Source organism: Alligator mississippiensis, chromosome 15 (assembly GCF_030867095.1).
Source record: "Alligator mississippiensis isolate rAllMis1 chromosome 15, rAllMis1, whole genome shotgun sequence".
Taxonomy (NCBI): domain Eukaryota; kingdom Metazoa; phylum Chordata; order Crocodylia; family Alligatoridae; genus Alligator; species Alligator mississippiensis.
In genome coordinates, this window is record NC_081838.1 from 20,701,332 (window position 1) to 20,724,405 (window position 23,074).

Below are 23,074 nucleotides of genomic sequence, written 5' to 3' on the forward strand. Positions count from 1 at the left end.
AGGGACCAAGCAGCTGAGACCTACCATGGTGCCTCCCCCCTTTCCTACGAGGTGCAACGTGAGCTACACCCAGGTGTCCCCTGTTGAGGCCAATGCGATCTGCGCCCCTGCCTCTGTGTAGTCTGCAGAAGATTCATCATGACAGGGATGGCGATATTCCCAGCTCCATCTGGGTGCCATAGCCAGTCCCATGCCAGCAGGGAGCCAGCCTCAGCCTCCTGCACTGGGCCCATGTGGAAACAGCAGGATCCAGCTGTAGACTCTAGTAGGAGATGAGCTGGAGCCACCCGGGCAGTGTTGGGGGAGCAAACTCCAGCACAAGGTGCCCCGTAACAAAGAGGCAACCACCAGGAAAGGTCGGAGCTGGTCCTGGGGTGCAGCAGAAGCTGCCTGGGAAGGAGGGGTTCAGCCTTGGTCAGCACAGCCCTGCAGGGACTCTAGGAAGAGTGCCATGGTGTAAAGATGAGAAGTCTGGGTTTTAGGCCAAGCTCATCAGAGCCATTCGGCAGGTCCAAGGCCCCAGGTTCATCTGAACCAAATGCCCCAGGGGAATGGGTGTATTTAGGAATATTTTGGATGACAGAAGGACACTGCAGCTTCTTTGGCCCGCTCGACAAATTGAAATGCTCTGTTGTGCTGGATGGTGTCTTTGGTCCCATTGCATTCAACATGCCATGCAATATATTAAACTCCCTGAGTATCCTAGATAAACACAGGTTAACCCACCTGAATTCAGTGGGGCAAAAGAGCTGTTAATGACCTAATTAATGGAAGGGGTGATGATAAGGACAGCGATCGAATTGCAATGAATTTTTAACTTCAGGTGTGATATTTAGAAAGGAGCAATCTGCTGGGAAGAGCACGGCACTGCCAAAACAAGACACATGGCCTCCTGCTAGATCGATGCTGCTTGTCTGAGGCCAGGGTAACGTGGCCTGAGCTCATGGGGAGGCTGCCGTGTTCCCAGCTGGGTTGCGCAGGGAAGTGCGGAGTTCCCAGGACCCTGGAATTTCCCCCAGGGCAGATGCTGCCCCCTGCTCCTCAAGGTCCAAGGCCCCGCACGGAGGCCTGGTGCTTCGTGGGCAGCCTGGACGAGAGGATGGGGCACGAGCAGGCACAGAGTACAGCAGGTGGATTTACCCCCAGGGGCTCTTAATCCCACGGTCGGCTTTGCTACAGCCCCAGTCACTCCACCAGAGCAGGGGGTGACGCACTGTAGATGGTGCATAGCTACAAACAAGAGCACCCAGAGCAGGTGCTGGGGCCTCACCCTGGGATTCCCACAGGTGGGGCTTGAGGGTTTTTAAAAAACAGGAGAGGATCAAGAGCTGCAGTCCTCTGTCTGCATGCCCGGGCATCTGTCTGTGTCTAAGCGGAGGTTTAGGACACCCATTTGGACGGTTTGACAGATTGCGTCTAACCCGTAGCTGGTTCAGGTGCGATGTCTGTTGGTGTCAGGGCTGACTGTGTTGTTTGGTTAAGAAGTCAGGCAATGGATTCATGTGGGATGGTTTGGACGGGCCTGATCCTGCCTCAGGCAGGGGTTGGACTAGATGTGACCTCTGGAGGTCCCTTCCACCCACCCCACTTCTCTACAGCTCTATATGGTCAAAATAGATACCAGCAAACTGGCCTCCTTATCTATCCATCCGTTTTCCCCATCTGTCTATCCGTCTAGCCACCCCCCCCCTTGCAAAATCCAGATTTCGAATGTGTCCACTATTTTCCCCAGAGCGCCACCTTGGCACTGGGCCCATGGTCATGCCTCAAGCCTGAGCGTGACGCCTTGCACGAGTGAAACGCCCGCATTCCTCCTCTGTGCTCAGATGCTTGGTGTGTCAGAGTTCAGGGAAATGCGTGGAGCTGACAGACAAGAGTTGGCAGCTGGAGTGCGTTGCAGCTGTGCCGCACTGTTGCATGATGTTCAGGGTACATTTCTGCCTGCCTACATCAGGGCTAAGCCAGTGTAGATGGGAGCCCTGCTGCTGCCCAGAGACCAACCTGAGCAGGCAGGAGCACAACAGACACGGGGCCTGTGGGCAGCTCAGCTTTAGTGTCTTTGAGGAGCAGGTGCTCTGAGCTCTGCCGTGGGTGTCAGTGGGTGGCTTGCTCACAGGATGTTTATCCGGGCCTGGGCACAGGATGTCCTGGTCACGGGGTGAGGAAGTGGGTAATTCTGACTGGTGCCGGCACCAGGGATTTGCTGCGGGACCAGCCCTGGGCAGAAAGCCCTGCCAGGATGCTCTGCCCAGGTGGGCAGCTGGGACAGCAGCAGGGGAAGGATGCCAGGCTCGGGGGCTGATTCCCTCTGCAGGTGTTCTCCCTTCATTGCCTGGAGGTGCCTTCTTGCACCACGGCCCGGCTGCCACGGGAGATGGGATCCTGAGCAAGTCTGGTCCAGTCTGGTGGCAGGGCTGGCACAGCCTGTGCCCCTGCCACCTTGCAGTGCCTTGTGCTTGCATGCACCATACCTGAGGTACGGGGCAGGTGGGCAAGGGGCATGTCACGTGGGTGCTCACTGCGACTGGCCCATCTCAACTCTCTCTCCGGCCCTTGGAGCAGGCAGAGCCAGGGCAGGAGGGCCAGAGGATGGCAGCAAAGATCATAAGATCTTCCATCAGCCCCACCAGGGAGAGACAGTGACAGCTATTGAATGTCCCAGGGGTGCAGGTCCTCTGCAGGACCCTCTTGCCTGGGAGAGGTCAGCTCAGCCCTCACCGAGCCTTCCTCCAGCTCCCACCCTCTGCAGCACTAAGGGTAGACCCTGCTCCCCTTATTGGGCTTGGCTGAGGCACCTGAGCTCAACTCGACTGTGCTCCTGCCAATAACAAAGGCGGGCAGGTCCTGCCCCTCCTCTCTGCTGTCCTGTGACTCAGTGTTAGATGGCACATTCCTGGGACAGAGGCATTGGTGGATTGTCAAGGCCCTGACGTTATCGCATCTCCGTGCCTCATTCTCCTTCAGTGCCCAGGGGATGGGATGGCAAGGCTTAGCATTATTACCTGGGGTGTCCCTCTCTGTGGGGTCCTGGGTGACCTGCCTATTACACCCCAGACACGGCGCTTGGGCGAGGGGCAGGCAGGATGGTGCCGTGGTCTGCATGAGGCTCCTGACCATGCCTGCTCTAGTCGGAGCCCTAGGGAAAGGCTGTCTCCAAAGGGCCCAGAGAGGCATTGGCCAAACCTCTGTCCCCAGCTCTGTCCCAGCCTGCTGGGGCCAAGAATAGGCAGTTTCCTGGCAGTGCCTCAGTTTCCCCATCTGTCAGTTGGAGATGGCTCTGCTCATCTGCTGCATGCCACCCTCATATCAGGGCCACCCATGTTGCAAGCTGCTGCACAGACCACAAGCAAGACCAGAGCCCGGGGGTGACATGCAAAATCACAGGTCAGGGCCCTCTGAGCTGGGGGCTGAATGGACTCCAAGGAGGAGACAGTGGCTGCTGGGCCAGGGAGTGAACATGTGTGGTCCTTGAGCATGCAGCTGCCATGCTCTTGTCCCCATGGCATGGCTGACAGCACTCCCAAGGGCACAAGGGCCAGGTGCCCGGCAGGCATGGCTGGGCGCTGCGACACGGGAGGGCTGGCTCACTGTGGTGTTTTCCTTCCCAGATGCTGAGCAAACCCAGGTTGTTGACACTGCGCATGGGATGTTTGCAGCTGCCCTGGGCCAGGAGTGGCTGGGACTGGCTGCTGGGTGGTGCTTGGGGCTCCAGGACACTGCCCTGCTCTGGCACTGGCTCCCTGGGTGGCCCTGGGCCCCAAACTAGACTGGGCTACGCTCCATGGCTCCCTCCGGGGCACAGGCACAGTCTGGACCCGGCGCCCCCAGGGGCTGAGGCCAGAGCCAGAGCAAGGACAGGACTGGATGGGCAGCAGGATGGAGAGGAAGTGCAGCATTGATTGGGCAGGACGTGGGGCACTGCACGGTGTGATTGGACAGGATGTGTGGCACTGCAGGGTCTGATTGGGCAGGGCGTGGGGCACTGCAGCAGGTGACTGGACAGGACGTGGGGCACTGCAGTGCCTGATTGGGCAGGGCGTGGGGCACTGCAGTGAATGATTAGGCAGGGCATGGGGCACTGCAGCATGTGATTGGGAGGGCCACATGCCTGATGTTTTGCAGTCCTACCTGTCTCCCTTGCCCTGTTCCTGGAGGAGTATCTTGGGCTCAGCTTGGGGCCTGGGCCCAATGGGAGGGGGTTGTGGCTCCTCTCTCCTCCTCCCCCCACAAGGAGCCTCAGCTCTCTCTTGTGGCAGTCAAGCAGAAGCAGGGGAGCAAAGCTGGGCCTGGCCTGCGAGTGCCACAGGTGACGCTGCAGACGGTGGGAGCTGGGTGCAGTGGGCCCTTTGCCTGGGGGTACCTGTGGTGGGGGAGAGGCTGCCAGGCCAGGTTAATTGAGAGCCTGGGCTCAGCCCTGGGTCAGGTGCGTGGCCTCTATTCACCCTGCCCTGCTTTGCGCTGGGGTATGTGGGGACGGGTCTCCTTTCCTCGCACAGCATCCTTGTCTGCCCCCATCGCCATCACACACGCACACAATTGCCTGAAGGCACGCATGCAGGTGCACACACAGACCCCGGGGACACACACGTGCACACACATGCAGACATGTGCACACATGGACATGCACTCACATGGGCAAGGTCTCTGCACCCAGTAAGATGACTCCGTATGGGGCCTCCCTCTAATGCCTGGGCAGGCCGGGCATTGATTGTGGCCCCACTGGACCACCGGAGAGTTTGGTCAGGATTTCCTCTGCACCTGCCCCACACCCAGCCCTGCACAGGCTGGAAGGACTGAGGTGGTACAGCAAGACGCTGGCCCGAATGCGAGTGTGTCTAGCTCAGCAGCTCCAGTTCTGCTGAAGGCGTCAAGCATTGGGAGGAACTGACAAACTCTCCGGAGGGGCTCCTGGGGGAAGCCATTCCCGACAGACCCATCTGCTCTGTTGGGCTCCCGCCTGCCCGGCCAGTGGGTCTGGGGCCTGCCCCCCTGGTCTGAGCAGAGCCCCCGACTCTCAGCCTGAGGCTGCAGCATGCTGTGCTGAATCTCACGATGCCCCCCCTGCCCACAGCATCGTGAGCTAGCCCGCGCTTGCTGCCCCTTCCCCTTTGCTTGGGCCTGGGTCCTCTAGGGCGTTTGCCATTCATGATGTTTCTCCCGAGTGGCATGGAAAAAGCAAACGGGGATTTGCTCTCACCATCCCAGAGTTGCGGTGGGGCCAGACCATGCCATCCTAAAGCAGATCGTTTTCACGTGTCATTAGCAGGGGAAGCTCCTTGCCACAAGGTGCTGAGGAGGCTAGGTCAGAAGGGGTTTGAAAAAAGCTATGCAGGCTGGGTCCACCTGTGGGCATTAAACACCAGCACCGATCAATGCACGGCTGGCTTCGACCTGATGCACAGCAGGGTATGAAAGCTGATTGCTAAGATTAATCAACAAGGCGGGTGCCAAAGAGTGGGAACCCACTCTGAGGATTAGGGTAATTCGGTATAGAGGTGTCGACGCATGTCCTGTAAATGCCTGATGGAAACAGAGCTGCTTTCTTCATGTATAAGCTTCATGTTCAGCTTGCAGGAAAGGTGCTTAAGAGGGGCCATGACAGAAGTCTTCAAATACCTGAAGGCTGCCAGGAAGAAGAGGGAAAGCACCCTTTCTCTCTTGCTGCAGAGGAGGAGGAGGACCAATGGCTTGAAGTGGCAGCAAAGTAGGTTCAGATTGACTATCAGGAAACATTTCTTCACTGTCAGAGCAGGGAGGCTGTGGCATAGATGCCAGGGAAGGGGTGGGCTCTTCATCACTGGAGGTGTTCAAGGGGAGGTTGAACAGCCACTGGTCAGGGATGATCTAGGGGTAGCGATGCCTGGGTTTTACTATGGGGATTGTCCAGGCTTTTGGGCTTTGCTGGATGCCCCCCAGCCCTTTCTGCTCTGTGTGTCAGGGTGTTTTTAAGCCTCCCTCAGAGGCACTGGGTGTTGGCTGCAGCCCAGGCTGGGGCTGGGGACTGGGCTGTGCCAATGCTCCTGCTGGGACCAAAGCTGGAGGGTCCTGGCTAGAGGGTCTTGCCCCTTCACTCAGGGTCAGACCCATGCTGTATTTGGGGTCAGGAAGGCATTTCACCCCTCCTGCGGTCAGATTGGTATGGATTGGGGGGTACGGCCTCTGCCTGGGATCTCTTTAGTGTGTATTAACAGGCTCTTAGAGAAGCAGGACATTGGCTGCCATGGTCCCCCTGGTTTACCTGGGGCAGGTTTGGGTGTGATGCCTTGTGTGGTGATGGTAGTTTAATGAAAAGTTTAGATGATGGATGTGTTTGGGATGGTTTGCACAGGGCTGATCCTGCCTTAGGCAGGGGGTTGGACTAGATGTGACCCCTGGAGTTCCCTTCCAGCCCCACTTCTCCATGACTCCACCAAGAGGAGACCTGAAAAGCTTTGAACCTCGGGTTAGTCTCAGGGCTTGTGAGTTATGCCTGTGATTTACCAGGGCTGACGTCTTGTAACCCTCTGGACAGGCGTGCGAATGCGTTGGTGGTGTGTAGGTAATAACCTGGCTGAGTTTTTCCCACTGAACTAAACCTTGTGGTCAGTTCTTGCTGTAACGTGGAGGTGTCCAAGGAAGCTCTGCATCCTGCAGTGGCAGTGACAGCACCCTGACAGCGCACTTGTGCACGGAGAACCATGCTGACCAAGGGGGAACGTGGCAGAGCCACATCCAGCCATGCAGGGGCTGTGAGCAGGGCTGGGGGGGGCATCACCTGAGCTGGGAGAGCCAGGACTGCGGGAGCCGAGCAGCTCTGGAGTGGGGGCTTGACGTGCACAGCCAGATTTCATGTGCGGAGCCCAAGCCTAGAGCTCAGAGGGGTGCCAGGCTCTCAGGATCCCTGCCCATGCTGGGGACAGCTCCTGGCCTGTCCACACAGGGCCTGGAGTTACACCAGCGAGGACAGGGACGTGGCTGCTACCTCACGCTTTTCCCTGGAAGTTGGGTCCATTCCCTCTTTCCCCACCAGCTGCCCCTGTCAGTCCAGAGCAGGGCAGAGCCTGGCTTGGCTGAACTGAGCCAGGGACACATATAGGATCCTCCTCAGACCTGTTATGGGAGTGTGGCCCCCTGACAGTCCCAGCGACTTCTCCATGCAGAGCTCTGTGCCCAGTTCTGGTCCCCGCACCTCAAAAAAGGTATAGAAAAACTAGAGAAGGGCAGCGAGGATGATGAGTGCTATGGAGGGGCTTCCCTGGGAAGAGAGAGCACAAAGGCCAAGCCTGGCTGCGTTAGAAGAGAGATGCTTGAGGGGGGACAGGAGAAGGTTTTGCAAAATGCTAAATGGTGAAGAGAAAGGCAATAGGGATTTATTACTAACTGTCGCTCACAATAAAGGAATGAAGGGTCACGACATGAGAGTTTAGTCCAATTCACCAAGGGATCGGACACATCCTTGGAGGAAAGGGGCATCAGCTGCTATTGAGCACAGGGGTGAGGGGCACGGCCTCTGCACCGCAACTGCCTGGCCCTCCAATGTTGGAGGCTGCAGGTGGGAGAGGAACCGGGGGGGTAAACACAGGTCAGACCCTGTTCACCCTCCCTTTCAGCCTCCGCTCTCTGCCCCCGTGTGACACCAAAGACCAAGCAAGATGGACCTATGGTCTGCCCCAAGAAATGGTAGTTCTTATGTTTATATGCAAATCCACGAGCGAGGCACATTGAGGGCACCAATGCTGTGTGGCATCCTGAACAGGAATCACACATTTTGGACCCTGGGGTGGCCTTTGCAATGGGTTGGCGAGGAGAAGTCTCATAGTGCCTTTTCTGCTTGTTGACTAGATAACTGGTGTGGCGGACGCATGCAGTGCACGTTATGGTCGGCTTGTTTGCACTGTGATCGCGGCGTGTGAGTTCTTTGATGGGGAGAAGAACCAGGGGCCAGAGGGATCTCACCTGGGGGGAAGGGGCATAAGAGGACCACTGGCGGGAAGCCCAGAGGCTCCTGGCTGGAGGGTCTCGCTCTGCCACTCGGGGTCAGACTGATCACCCATTTTGGGGTCAGATGGGCAAGGCCTGTAGGGCTTTGCCTTCCTCTGTAGCTTGGGGAAAGGCTTTGTCCTGGAGTTTCCTGGGCATCTCTGCCTGTTGTTGCAGTGGCAGGGCATTGGCAGGGCCCTCATCTCCACTGTCATTACCTAGGGAGTGGGTGGGGGCTTCTTGGGGTCATGCACATGTTGTGAGTGCAGATCTGGGGCAGTCTTTGGGACATGAACTGCCTACAAACCCAAGGGCTGGTCATGGTGACCTAGGCAGCTCCTTCCCGTCCCTTGAAGCCAGGGGCATCCACACTGAACATAAGACACTGAAAAGCAGCCCCGGCACCACACTCATGGACTCTCCATCTCTCGCCATTCTCATATCCAAGCAGGAGGCATTTGCTGCCTGTTGATTGGATAATTGAAGTGGTGGACGTGTGCAGCGCACTCGTGATGGTTGGGTTGTTTGCATTGTGATTGCGGCGTGCGAGTTCTTTGGGGAGAAGAACCAGGGACCGCAGGGAAGGGGCAGAGCAGGAACCTCTGGTGGGAAGCCCAGGGGCTCCTGCCTGGAGGGTCTTGCTCTTCAGACTGATCACCCAGTTTGGGGTCAGACGGGCACGGACTGTGGGGCTTTGCCTTCCTCTGCAGCTTGAGGGGGGATTGAATAACAGTCTTCAGCTCCTGGCAGGGTGGGTCCAAAGAGGATGGAACTGGTGGTGGCAAATAACAGAACAAGGTGCAATGGGCTCAAGTTGCAGCAAGGGGAGTCTAGGTTAGATATTAGAAAAAACTCTCTCACCAAGAGGGTGGCAAAGCACTGGGTTACCCAGAGAGGTAGTGGAGTCTCCATCCTTGGAGGTGTTTTAAGACCCGGCTAGGATGGGCTGGGATGATGCAAATAGGGCTGGTCTTGCTTGGAGCAGGGGTTTGGACTAGATGTGACCTCCTGAGGTCACTTCCCACCCTCATTTTCTCTAATTCTGTTTCTGAGACAGGCTGTAGCCAAACACAAGTGATCAGGCCACTCACAGGTGCAGCCGAGTGGGGTTGCAGGACTAGATTGTACAGGTCTGACTCATGGAGCACGGGAGGGAGGAAATGCCTCCACCCTCTGCCTATGAGCCTGTGACTGGGGGAGCTCCCAGCACCAGCTGTGTGTCCCCATGTGGAGATGCAGGAGGGGGTGGGGACATTTGGTGCTGGGAAAAGCTGGCCCTTCCCGGTGTTGAGGTGCCCCCAAAGATAAGCTGGCCTCTCCTTGTGTGGGGGCGATGGGGAAGCTCTGGGGAGAGGAAGGGAGCGGATTCCTCGCATGCTGCTGCAAAACCTCTGGCATCCAAGCAGGCTGGTTTATCTGGCCTCGCTGGCCCGTCCGCTTCCCCAGAGCCAGCCGCATTCCTCGCCCCGGGCTCCGCGGCGGAGAGGGCCCTGCCTCAGCGCAGCATGCCCGCCTCCAGCCAGGCACAGGGAGCCTGACAGGTGGGTGCAGCAAGGGAGGGGCCAGAGCCTGCCTGGAGCAGAGAGCAGTGACCTCTTTCACACGGGTTGTCCAGCCCCACGTGTCCAGGCAGGGCGCTGCTGCCCTGCAGGGGTCAGGAAGGAGCAAGTGCTGGAGTGCATGGTGCTCTGTGGAGGGGTCAGCATGGCTCAACGCGCACCAGTCCAGCAGCATGAGGAATCCTGCGTGCTGTGTTCAGCTTTGAGCAGGGGCCGAAGCAGCCTGCCCGCTGGACCCGCAGTCATACGGCAGGATATGGGACCCTACCCTGGAGCTGGGCTGTGCTCCACCTGCCACCTTGAGAGGGGATGAAACCCCCTTGGGTGCACCCACCGTGCTGCCCATGGCTTGGGGAAGTCCTGGTGGACCATCCGGGTCTGTGCCTGGATCTGGGGTGGGGCTCCCATTCTCCACTGCTTAGAAACCCAGGGGGACATGCCCAAGGCTTTGGTGGCATCTCCCGGCATCAGTCCGAATCCGGCCTGGGGTGTTCACATGCAGGTCTGAGCGCTGTGCCCTGGCTGTGTGGCCTGGCTGAGAAGGGTAGATGGTGCCCAGCGCATCCCATAGCCACCAGGCGCCAGCCTCAGCCAAACCCGAGGTCCAGCTGCACCGCAGCCCCTGACCCTCTTTATATCTGCTTGCAGGATCGCTGGCTGGCGTGCTGGAGGTGCAGCGCAGCGTGACGGCGGTGCTGGGCACGGATGCGGTGCTGCCCTGCCATTACCGGGCCCAGATGGGCGAGAAGGTGGTGCAGGTGACATGGCTGAAGCAGGGGGCAGACGGGCATAGCGTGGAGTTGGCCGTGCTGCACGCGGAGCACGGGGAGCACATCCAGGAGCCCTACAAGGGACGGGTGCTGCGGCAGGCACAGGGGGCCCTGATGGACGGCGCCATCGTGCTGAAGAACGCCGTGCAGGCCGACGAGGGCACCTATGAGTGCCGCCTCATCACCTTCCCCCTGGGCAACTTCGAGGCCAGCCTGATGCTCAAGGTGCTGGGTGAGTGGCCGAGCGGGCTGGGAAGGGGCCACCCCCACAGGGATGGCTGCTTCTGGGGGGTGAGAGCAGCCCTGATGTCTGGACCCTCAGTCCCAAGCCATCGGGAGGGGTTGGGGTGGGTGTTATGCAGGGAGAGTGGTGGCAATGGGGGTGTCGGGGTAGCTGAGGGTGTATGTGGCATTAAGTGGGGTGTGAAGGGATGGCCATAGGGGCCTTTTGGAGGTCACCCTGGGGTGGGAGCCAGGCCTGCAGAGCCCTCAGGCAAGAGCCGGACTTTGGTGGAGTTGGTCCCCGGACAACATAGGATCAGTTGCTCTGGTCCCCAGGGTGGTGACTCAGGGGATGGGTGCCAGGTGTCTGACCCCCGCCCCGGGCCTTCTCCCTCAGTGCCCCCCCTGCCAATCCTCAATCCCGGCCCCCCGCTGGAGGAGGGCCAGGGCAGGACGCTGGCCGCTTCGTGCACGGCAGAGGGGAACCCAGTGCCCACGGTGACCTGGCAGACGGAGGTGCACGGCACCAACATCACCCGCCAGTCCGTGCATCCCCGCTCGGCCTCCATCACCAGCGAGTTCTTCCTGGTGCCCGGGCGCAGCATGAACGGCAAGGCATTGACCTGCATTGTCGCCCATCCAGGGCTGCAGCACGAGAAGAGGATCACGCATATGCTGAGTATCGCCTGTATGTGTCTTCCCCGCACAGGCTCCAAGGACCCCCAGGGGCTCCAGGGATGGGACAGAGACCTCAAGGGGGTGCCATGAGGGTGGAGGGGGGGAGACCCTGGTGGAGGGAGCTGTTGTGGGGAGAGGGTTTGTTGTGACCCCCAGGGAGTGAGATAAAAGGGGGTCCCTGGGTGGGTCCCGGCCACATGGGACCTGGCTGGTGCAGCGGGGCGGGGAATACAGGTCATGGTGACAAGGGCACAGAGCTTGGACAGGGGGGCGGGGGGCAGAGGGGCCTGGCACCCAGGGCAGGACCCTTTCTGTGCCTTCCCTCACTTGCTACTGCCCTGTACCCCCAGATCTCTCGGATGCTTCAGTGCTGGGGCATGAGAAGGAGGAGGAGTGGCACCAGGGCAAGGAGGGGGCTTCCCTGAAGTGCCTGGGGGAGGGGAACCCCCCACCCACCTACAACTGGACCCGGTAAGCATCAGCGCCCCCCGGCAGAGGAGGGGCCGTGACAGGGGGAGATCTCTGCGTTAGCTGCTGAGCAGAAGGGGAGGGGACATGGTGTTTGCGAGGCCCCCCAAGCTAGGACTCTCTGCCCGCAGGATCCAGATGGAGCCGTTGGACATGGTGGAGGGGGTTGGCAGTTCTGGGTCCGAGGTCCTGGGTTTGAATCCCAGAGCAGAGTGCAGGGTGGGGTGCCAGAGCCAGGGCTGTGACTTTATGTGGGCAAGCCCATGACAGCCAGCATGGCAGGGCTGCGAGCTTCCCCAGAATAGTGCCCTTTGACTCCAGGCCGTGCAGTTAGCTGTTGTCTTGCCCTGCTCAGCAGGGGGCACGAGCCCGGCTGAGGCTGCCACTGCATTCCCAGGCTCTCTGCTATTCGAAACTTGGGAGGCTAGAGCACCCGGCTCCCACGGTAGCTTTCAAAGGGAAGTTTTATCCTCCGTAAACACTTATTCATCACCCAGCTATTTCTGCTGTCTCACCGGGGCTGAGGGATTGGCTGGGACTTGCTGTAGGTCTCAGGAAGTGGCCAAATACACCCAGAGGCCGAATGCACCCAGAGCCTTCTTGGCCAGCTTGGCAGGAGGGTCAGCAATGGGGTCAGACAGCGGCATGGGGTTTGCTGGGCTCCTGGAGGGGCCTGAGTGTGCCTGGCTGGGAGAAGGTCTTTGACTGGGGTGCCTTGGGGAGTTGCACCCTGTGCTGCAGCTCTCGCAGCACAGTTGTACAGTACAAAGTCATTTGTATAGCTCCTGGTGCAGTGGGGTCCTAGCTTGGCCTCTGGGCACTGCTGCATTAGGTGCATTCAGTAATCAATGGCTGCCTGCAGCCCATCTGGCCCTGGGGTCTTTCTAGGCCTAAACCATCTTGGCCAGTGCCTCCATGGTTCCCACCTCTCCCCATCCTGGGCTGCCCAGAGCACTGTGGGGAGCAGGTCCCAGCTCCCTGGGACTCCATGAGCCAAACCTCCCCACTGCTGGAGCAGCGTTCCCTCTAAGCTGTGCGGCGTGTGCAGCCGCACAGGTGTGCTCATGCCGCGCTGCCAGGCGCAGCTGTGCATGCTGCGCAGCTTAGAGGGAATGCTGTGCTGGAGTCTGATGGCACAGGGTGCCCTGGGTATTGGGCATCGGGGTTTTCTGATGGCAGCTGCAGCTAAAGGGTTAACAGAGCCAGACCATGGAGGGGACAAGGAAGGTCTTATCTGGGTGGTATGTTGTGCGTGTTCAAGTGCACACATGTGTGGCCTTATCTGCATGTGTTTGAGGGTGTACATATGTATTTACCTGGGCATGTGCAGCTAGGATGTGAGTGTGCATGCACATGCGTGTGTGCGTGCACGTGTGAACATCTGGGTTCTGTAGCTGCATGCGAATGTGCCTTTGGCTTCTGCTGAGTTGGCTGCACATGTGTGCTCTCCTTGTGCATTCAGGCATGCCCCACTGTGCCTGTGCACACTGCGTGTGCATGCTGCACTATGTAGTCCTGTGTTTGTCCACATGAACTTGTGACTCTGGGGTGTCAGTGCCCATGGCTATGGCTGTTTGCATATGTTTGGGTGTGCACGTGCATAGCTATAGGTGTGTTAACATGTGTACTTGTGTGTGCCTCCCTGTGGGGGGGGTGTCCTTTTGTGTTAGATGGTACAGATGCAGGAAGTGTGCCTGTGTTGGCGCTGTGTATACATGTGCACTGAAACACGTGCCCCTTTTTCACATGTGTGCGCACCCAGGAGTTTGTGTCTGCATGTGCATAGATTTGCACGTGTGTGTGCATGTGTGCGAATATTAATTATGCTGCCTGCATGTGCTTGTATGCATCTCTTGGTTGGCATGTGTTTGTGTGCTGGTGATTGTGTGCGTGTGTGTCTGCATGGATGTGTGTATATTTGTGATGCAGGTGCTTGTGTGTATCCCTACATTTGCTCGGATGTGTGTGTTTGCATGGGTTTGTGCTGGGGTGTGTATAGGTGTTTGGGTTTGCGCGTGCAGAGACGCGGGCTGGGACATGTGTCCCCATGCACACGCGTGTCCAGTGTGTGCATGCAAGTCAGGTCCCGTGGCGCCGGTCGTGCCGAGTCAGCCCTAGCGCAATGATGCCAGGAGCGTGTGCAGTTTCGGGCTGTGTCTGGGCAGGCCCCGGTGCTGGGCCCTGGCTCCCATCCAGCCACCCAGGCACCGTGGGAACCAGCAGTGAGCCCTTTGATTTCAGCACCTATTGTTCATGATGTCATGTCCCACCCCCACCCCCCCCCCACCGCGCCTGCACACCTCCAGCACCAGTCTCGGCATGTCGGCCCTGGGAGGCAACGAGAGGGCAGGGGGCTGCAGGGGGGGGCGCGCAGAGAAGGGGGGCACCAGGGGTCCGGTTACCTGCTCTGTGCCTGGGGCTGCCTCTATGCATGCCCGTCAACCTGTGCCTGCTGCCTCTGCCCCTGTCTCAGGCTCTCTCCCCAGCCCAGGGGAGCCCTGGGGGCACCCCAACACCCCGTTCCCTTCCAGGAGACCCCTATATATCAGTCCAGCATTGGGGAACAGCATGTGGGACAGCCCTGCATTGTGTCCCGAATGGCCATGCCCAGCCTGGCCAGCCCTCTGCCCCGTTGCCCCCACTTGCACCCACTCATTCGGCCCCTGTGCCCCCCCAGGCTTGAAGGCTCCATCCCTGAAGGTGTGAAGGTCAAGGGTGATGTCCTCGTCTTCCAAAGACCCCTCTCCGTCAGCGACACGGGTGTCTATGTCTGCCGAGTTGCCAACAGTTTTGCCACCAAGGAGGCTTGGGCCAATGTCAGCATCAAAGGTAGAGTATCAGGAGTGGCTTCCTGGGGTGCCCTGGGGGTTGGTGGGGTGCAGCGGGGGCTGTGGCTTTGCATGGAAGAAGCTGGGCCCAGGATTATCCTGGGGACCTCTCTAGTCTGTGCTGCCCCATGTCACCACATGTGATCCCATCCCCACACCCCACCATCCCAGACCCAGGCAGCAGGTTGGGCATACATGGGAATTCAGTCCTAGTGGCATCAGGAGCTCTCCTGTGCTGCCCTGCCTGCCATGGGCCACCACGTCCTGCCTCAGCCCCACGTCCACAAGGGAGGTCTAGGTCCCAGTGGGCACCCTGCCTGGGAGGGCAGACCAGGGGCAGGGCAGGGCTCCAGCTCCTCCAGCCCCTGTCTGAAAAGAGCTTTTGCCCTGTGCTGCTGGTCCCATGCGGGGCACTTATTTGTGTCAGAACAGGGTCAAGGGCGCTGGGCTGCCAGGAGCGTGTGTGTGTGTGTGTGTGTGTGTGTGTGTGTGTGTGTGTGTGTGCGCGCATTTCCTCTCTGTGAGGAACTAGCTCAAAGCCAGTGGTGCCTGCCAGGTGGTTAACAAGGCATCACTCATCTGTCCATCCATCTCTGTACATGCTTATCTATCTGTGTGTTTGTCTCTATCCCCAGACTCTATCTATCCACCCATCCCCATACAGCCCATCTCTCCCTTCCCCTCCCAGCAGTCTAGCTGTCTTTCTGTCAGGCAGAAGGCAGGGTAGATTGGCACCTTATAGACTAACTATATCCAAGAGGTCCAGCACGAGGTTTGGCCTTACCTACCCTGCTTTCTGCCTGATTTCAGACTAACCACCTCTCTCTGCTCATGCCTTTCCATCTGTCTACACTAGTCTGACTTGTCCCTCAGGCATCTGAGGTGTGAATGTGCCTGCCTGTGGCTTGTCTTCAGGATGCTGGTGACTGCTGTGGTCATGGTATCAGCCTGCTAATACACCCCCTCTACCATGCGCTTGTTCCCTGCAGTGAGCGCTGTGAAGCAGGTGGACGTGGTGTCTGCCTCCATGGTGGTAGTGGGTGTCATCGCCGCTTTGCTGCTGTGCGTGCTGATCGTGGTCGTCATCTGCATGACCCTCTATCACAGGCGCAAAACCAAGCGCATCTCCGAGAAGTAGTAAGTGCACAAGCCTGGGGCAGCTCCTACCCCACACAGTTCCTCAAACCCCCAATACCTCTGCCCACCCCGGATCCCATGGGTTCAACCCCATGCACATTGGGACCTGGCTCAGCACACAGCTCAGCCTGGTGCTCGCTCAGCCTGGCATCTGAGGCATGGGGGAAGGGGGCTGAAGGGTCACCCACAGCCCTGGTGCTGGCTGGGCCCAGCTGCTGCCGTGTCCACATCACCTGCACTCCTCAGTGCCCAGATCCCTTCCTGCCTAGCCTGAGCACCCCATGCTGGTGATGCATGGAGCTCTCTGGGCTCGGGGGGTGCATGCTGTGCCTGTGCTCCATCCAAACTGGCTTTGCTCTTGTCAGTGAGGGCTGGTAAGGTCTAGGTCCACTAAAGGTGTTTCCTGCGAGGAAGCTTGTCTCCCAGGAGTGTGGCTGGGACAGACCTGTGTCCAAGGTCCCAGCTCCACAGATTCCACCATTGGCCCTTGCCCTGGCCTCCCTACAGGATCAGATCCTGCCTAAACCTGTGACTGGGGGGCAACGAGCCCTGGGCATCCCTGTGCCATCCACTGCCCACTGAATGGAGGAGCTGGGAGTTGCTCAGGTGTAGCTTTGAAGCAGGGAGAGCCACTCAGCCCCAAGCAACCCCTGAGCTCCATGCACGGGTGCGGGCGTGGGGGCCAAGCCAGGCCTCTCATGCTCTGCCTTGACTCTGCCTGGCAGCGAGGAGGAGCTGACACTGACAAGGGAGAACTCCATCCGGCGCCTGCACTCCAGCCACAGCACTGACACAAGGAACCAGGTGAGGCCACGCTGGCCCAGGGAAGTCTGTTGGCCCAGGCCGGGCCTGTCCCCATAGCAGGCTCCATCCCTGCTTGCTGCACGTGACTGGAAGTGCTGCCCAGCCGGGCAAGAACGCAGGCTGGCCTGGGGATGGGCCAGCGGCATGAAGGGTGGGAATGGCAAGCTCAGTGGGGTCCTCAGAGTCTGCCCTGATCTGCATGCCTATTTGCATATATTTGCATTTGCTCCGTGCTGACAGTTGCAGTGCCCAGTGTCCCACTGTCAGTGCCTGGCATCTGCCCTGGGTAGCCACACATGAGGTTAGCGTCTGGTACCGCGGCCCACAGGGTTCCCAGGGGCAGTAGCTGGTATGGGCAGCCTGGGGCTGCCCCTCTGCCCACGTGCAGGGACCTTCTCAGCAGCTGGCACAGTCACAGGCTACATCTGGGTCAGAGCAGCTGGGGGCAGTGTGTGCTGGGCTGTGCACATGCTGTGCAGCTGTAGAGAGCATGCAACACCCAGCAGGGAGACAGACGGGGCCTGTGGGGAGAGCTGGGATGCTGGGGCTGGTCTAGGGGGACTGGGCACCTGCTACCCTGTCTTGCCCTTTGTGATTTCCAGACTGAGGAGATGCTGCACTTGCGTGGGGAGAGCCGGCAGGGCAGCCTGCGAGGAGACAGCCGGCAGGGCAGTCTGCGCGGTGACAGCCTGCAGGGCACCAGTGTCTGCTCTGTCCTGGTGAGCTGGGCGCTGCCCCCCCAAACCCCTCCTCCAACGGGCTCCCACTGCCCCAGCCTTGAACCTACTCCCTGCTAGGCCCCTGGGGAGGGCTCCCATGCCCTCCACCCTCCTGCCCAAGGCCACACCCAGCTCATAAGGCTCCATAGGGCCTCAGCCTGCCCCTAGGGGCAATGAGGAAAGCAGGCGGCTCGGTGCCATGCAAGCGCTCAGTGACCTGGGCTGTGCCCCCTTCTCGCTTGCGCCCATGTGCTCTCACACATGCGTACACACACACTCATGATCAGTCACACACATCCACTCCACATACATCCACTCACATGCTACCTCCGCTCCCCATGCTTTCACATACTTGCTCCCACTCGCAACCCTACTCATGTAAACCTGCCCTCACGCACGTGTGTTTACACACACATGCTTGCTCACATTGCACACCTGCTTATGTGTGCACAGCCTCACACATACATATGCATGCGTGCGCACACACATACTAACATGTTACACTTGGTCATATGTACATGTGTACATGTATTTACGTACATGCACATGTGCACATTTGCTCACATACACCATCCCATGTGTGCATGGTCCCACATGCATGCATGCACTTTACATCTGCTTATATGTGCATGTGTGCACATCCTCACATACATGTACATGTGTGTGCTTGCTCACACTTCATACCTGCTCATGTATGCACAGCCTGACACAAACATGCTTGCCCATGCTCATCCTCCTGCTCATGTGTGCATGTCTGCACACACGCACTCGCATGCACACTTGCTCATAGAGGCATTCTCCCACTGCTGTGACAGGTACTCTTGCGCTCTGGCCTCTGTCACTCTCGTGACCATCTCCCACATGCAAGGGCAACACGCTGTCCCACCCCCTGGCCTACAGGACAGGCCTGTGCCCCGCTGTCATGTGCCAGCCTCAGGCAGGTCTTGGGACACAACTTTGCAAACCAACGATGATCCCAGACCTGTGCCCCCACCTAGTCCCTGCAGCCCTGGCTGGGGGCTGTGAGTGCCTGGGCTGGTGTTACACAACCCCTGCAGCCTGGGCGGGTACAACCGGATGACGGGTACCTTTGGGGCCTGATAGCTGAGAGCTCAGCAGAAGGGGATGTGCCCTGGAAAAAGAGAGCCCTCCCTCCCAGGGGCTGCATGGGGAGAGGAGGGTGCCCCCACCTCAGTCTCATGACCCATCTCCCCCATGCAGAGCGAGGAGGCAGAAGGACGCAGCTACTCCACGCTGTCGACAGTACGGGAGATCGAGACGCAGACGGACGTGCCAGCCGCCCCGGCACCCACCCCTGAGTACAAGGACATGAAGGAGGAGGAGGAGGAGGAGCGCAATGGCGACACCATAAAGCAAGCCATGACCCACTTCATCCAGGAGAACGGCACGCTGCGGGCCAAGCCCAGCACCAATGGCATCTACATCAATGGCCGGGGCCACCTGGTGTGAGCACGGCTGCGGGCATGGACTCACCTGCCCTGCGGTGCCGGGGGCTGGGCACACATGCCCCCAGAGCCCCCACACACCTCTGCCTGGGCCTTGTACAAACAGCTGGGATGGGCTTTGGATGCAGGGGCGCGGGTGCTAACTGTGGGACCCGGGACCCTGGCCAACGTGGAGTCCCCTCTGGCCTGCCCCTTGCTCCAGCCTGCCTCTGCCTCCAGCCTGGGGGCCTGCACTGACTCTGCTCTCCAGTCTGTTCTGCCTTCACCCCAAGGGGAGCCACCCCTGGGGCAGGGCTGGGGCATCTCGTGCTCCTCTGGCAGTGGGGCTGTGCCCGCCTTGGCAGGGGATGGGGCTCTGAGCTGCCCCAGGGCTCCCTGGGGTGGATGGAGGAGACCATCAGGATGCTACATGAGTATCAGCCACAGGCTGGGTGGCCCATGGGACCAGGCCCCTGTCCAAAGAGACCCCAGGCTAGCAAGGGGTGGGGAGTACATGTGAGGGGTGGGTAAGCTTCTGCGTCTCCCACTGCCTCCAGGAAAAGAGACACTGGAGCTGTGCCCCACTGGCAGCCCCTCCGCGGGCAGCGCTGGCACCGCTCACAGCTGGGCTGTGATGAACACGAGGGCCAGCAATCCTTTCCCTGGGCTGCTGGGCTCCCACTCCCAGGTTGCCATGCCTAGCATCACCTCGCAAGGCCTCCAAGTCCCAGCCGGGCTGGGCTGCCCAGTGCTCCCCACGGCCCCCCAGCCTGCCACAGTCCTGGCATCCAGTCCCAGGTGCTGGCCAGACCCAGCTGTGCTCCCTCAGTCCCTGGGACTGGGGAGAGGGGGTCCCTGCTGTGGCCTGAAGATTTGAACCTAGGCATCCAAGGACTGGGCAGGGTGTGGAGTCACCCAGCATCCTCTGACAGTAACAGGCAGCTCAGCCTCCTCCAGTGGGCTGCTGTGTGGGAGGGACCAGGGGGACAGGGACAGGGCCATGTCTGTCCCACCGTGCTCTGGCTCATGCAGAATAGCCCTAGAGAGCCCAGGGGTCCCAAGTGCACCCTCATGCCAGACGTCCCTGCCTGGGAATACCCACAGTCAGCACTGACCAGGGCAAGGGGCTTTTGTGGGTGGGAGCCAGGCTATGTGTAGAGCCTCACAACCACGTGGCAGCTCTGTCCCAGGCTCCTAGTCCTCTCCGGAGTCCCCAGCAGCCCTGCAGCCTGTTGGGAGAGAGCAAAGCTTGCCTCCTTGTCCCTGCTGGCACTGAGCCCTGTGAGTCCCTGGTGCTGGCAGGGCAGGGCATGGCTTTGCTTCACAATCTCAGCATTTCCCCGATCCCCTGGTCTGGTTGCATGTCCTCAGCTGCTTCCTCCCTGCCACCGCAGAGGGGCTGGGGAGCATGTGGGGGTTGAAGTGTCCCGTTCCCTGGCCACGATGCCCGGTGGGGAGAGTTACAGGGCAATGGGAGGGACTGACATGGGTCCCCTCTGCAGAGACGATCCAGCCCCAGGCCATGAGGGGCCATCACCCAGTGCCTCCCACCTTCCCCTGCTGCCTTATTTATCGCATGGGCCTGCCTGGTGCTTTGCTGATTTCAGAGCGAAGGATCCTCACAATCCCTGGGAGCTCACCACGCAGCCAGTTGAGGGTGTGCCCCAGTGAGGGGCTGAGAGCTGGTAAATCTAGCTGGGGAGGTGCATGGTCACTTGTATCCACACAGGCCAGGATCACAGCCTGGCCCATCTCATCTGGGCTCTGACCCTCCCCAGGGGCTGCTAGTGTCACTGGGGGGCGGGGGGTAGGGTAGATTCATAGATGTTAGGGTCGGAAGGGACCTCAACAGATCACCGAGTCCGACGCCCTGCTGGGGCAGGAAAAAGTGCTGAGGTCAGATGACCCCAGCCAGATGCCTGTCCAGCCTTCTCTTAAAGACCCCCAAGGTAGGGAGAGCACTACCTCCCTTGGAAGCCCAGTCCAGGATTTGGCCACTTTCACCGTGAAGAAGTTCTTCCTGATATCTAGCCTAAATCTGCTCTCTGTCAGTTTGTGACCATTGCTCCTTGTTACCCCAAAAGGTACCCTAGTGAACAAAGCATCTCCAATCCCTTGCTGTGTCCCCCTGATGAATTTGTAGGTAGCCTCAAAATCACCTCTCAGTCTTCTCTTGCTGAGGCTGAAGAGGTCCAGGTCCTTCAGCCTCTCCTCATAGGGCTTGACCTGCAAACCCTTAACCAATATGAGTGGCCTCCTCTGGACCCTCTCAAGGCTATCCACATCCTTCTTGAAGTACAGCACCCAAAACTGGACGCAGTACTCCAACTGCGGTCTGACCAGTGCTGCATTGAGGGGAAGGATCACCTACTTGGATCTATTCATCATGCATCTGCTGATGCATGATAAAGTCTGGCTAGCTTTGCTGATGATTTCATCACACTGATGACTCCTGTTCATCTTGGAGTTCACAATGGCTCCAAGATCCCTTTCCACTTCTGTGCTGCTGAGAGGGTCACTTCCCAGCCAGGAGGGGTGCTGGATATTTTTGCATCTTAGGTGCAGCACTCTGCACTTGTCCTTGTAATGCATCCTATTGTGTGCTGCCCTCTTTTCTAACCTATCCAGGTTTGCCTGCAATTGTTCCCTACTGTCTGGAGTGCGCACTTCACCCCACAATTTAAAATCATCCACAAACGTGGACAGAGTACACTTCACGCCCACATCCAAGTCACTAATGAAGATATTGAAGAGTATCGGTCCAAGGACCGAGCCCTGTGGGACCCCACTGCCCACATCCTTCCAGGTTGATACCGACCCGTCTACTACCACTCTCTGAGTGTGACCCCCCAGCCAATTTGCCACCCACCGGACTGTGTAAACATCTAAGTCACAGCCTCTTAATTTATTTATGAGAATGGGGTGAGATACCATATTGAAGGTCGTCCTAAAATCCGGGAAAATGACATCCACCTCTACTCCTGCATCCAAGCATTTTGTGACCTGGTCGTAAGATGAAACCGGATTAGTCAGACATGATCTACCTGCTATGAATCCATGCTGGTTGCCCTGCTGCATTATTTTTCCTGCTGAACTCCCACAAATATGATCCTTAATAATCTTTTCGAAGACTTTTCCAAGGATGGAGGTGAGGCTAACTGGCCTATAATTGCTCAGATCCTCCTTCCTTCTCTTCCTGAAAATAGGGACCACATTGGCCCTTTTCCAGTCCTCTGGGACCTGACCCGAGCACCATGAGCGCTCAAACAGCTGTGCCAGTGGTTCTGCTATGACACCAGCCAATTCCTTCAGTACCTTCGGATGCAGCTCATCCGGGTCTGCCGACTGAAACGCATCCAGTCCATCCAAGTGACTCTGCACCAAGTCAGCATCCACGGTTGGAGGGCTGGTGTCCCTCTGATGACCATCCAAGAACCCGTTAGGAGATTTATCTTGATCCTCGTTCATGAACACCAAGCTGCCCGGCTGCTTCCTCCCTGCCGCCGCAGAGGGGCTGGGATAATGTCCCACCTGTCTGTGGGCCTGCTCACTCAGACTGCACACGGTGCCTGCCCTGTGCTGCCACGTCGTGTGCACGCAACATCCTGACCCCTGTGGCAGGAGCTGGTGCCCTGAAGCACGAGGCTGGATCGTCCCCTTCGGTTTCCTTGGCTTACTGAACCCCTGCCTGAACCCTTTACTGAACCCCTGCCTGAACCCTTTACTGAACCCCTGCCTGAAATTGGCCCTCGGGATTCAGGTCTCCAAAGCTGGTGTCAGCAGAGCTGCACTTAGAAAACCCTCGGCTTCCAGGGCCCTGGTGTGAGCCATGCATGGCTAGCAGGGAAGGAAAGGCCGTGCCTGGAGACCCCTAAGCAGAGCCCGGGTCAGCATTGGGGCGCATCACTGGCTTGCTTGCATGCTGGGGCGTGTCTTGGGTGCTGTCGGGCAGACTATGTTCTGTAAATGTGTGTATATAGCATCCTACCCATGTGTATATAGATGTATAGGAGGAGGCCACGCCGCCTGTTTTGTTACGTGCACTGCTGGTTTTGTAAATAAAACCCCCTTTGACCCCTGGTGCTGATGTGTTAACCCCTTCTGCCCATCCCCTGGTACCACAGGCAGGCTGGGTCAGGAGAGGTCAGAGGAGGTGGCAAGGAAGGGCAGAGATGAACTGTGCCAGGAGGTGTGCACAGGCAGCCATGTATCTGCAAGGGCACGCTGAGTGCATGCACGCGATGCTGCACATATATGGGGAGCATGTGTCTGTGGAGTTTTGTGGGGCACTGGGGGCAGGTGACGTTTGTACCCATGCCCTGCGGTGTGACTTTGTGTTCCAGTGCTGCTGTCCTTGCTGGTGTGACCTGTGCCCCTCTAGCCCTCACTGCTGGCGTGAGATGGGGCAGAGACCAATGCCTGGCAAACACGGCATAGCAGGTGCTGATACAGCCGCCCCATGTTGGATGCTGCCCAGGTGGTGCC

The 23,074-nt window shown here is 58.8% G+C and overlaps 1 protein-coding gene across 1 annotated transcript in view; it reads left to right on the top strand.

Annotated features, from left to right (window-relative positions):
- The window catches only part of NECTIN4 (nectin cell adhesion molecule 4), a 36,900-nt gene extending 14,230 nt beyond the window's left edge, over window positions 1–22,670 (top strand). The window contains exons 2-9 of the mRNA XM_019497621.2: window positions 10,167–10,520; window positions 10,908–11,198; window positions 11,539–11,659; window positions 14,334–14,485; window positions 15,474–15,621; window positions 16,347–16,425; window positions 17,028–17,144; window positions 18,366–22,670. Of these exons, the coding sequence (XP_019353166.2) occupies window positions 10,167–10,520; window positions 10,908–11,198; window positions 11,539–11,659; window positions 14,334–14,485; window positions 15,474–15,621; window positions 16,347–16,425; window positions 17,028–17,144; window positions 18,366–18,614 (1,511 nt within the window). The 3' untranslated portion in view covers window positions 18,615–22,670. The remainder of the gene's footprint in view (window positions 1–10,166; window positions 10,521–10,907; window positions 11,199–11,538; window positions 11,660–14,333; window positions 14,486–15,473; window positions 15,622–16,346; window positions 16,426–17,027; window positions 17,145–18,365) is intronic.
- Window positions 22,671–23,074: the final 404 nt, after the last annotated feature.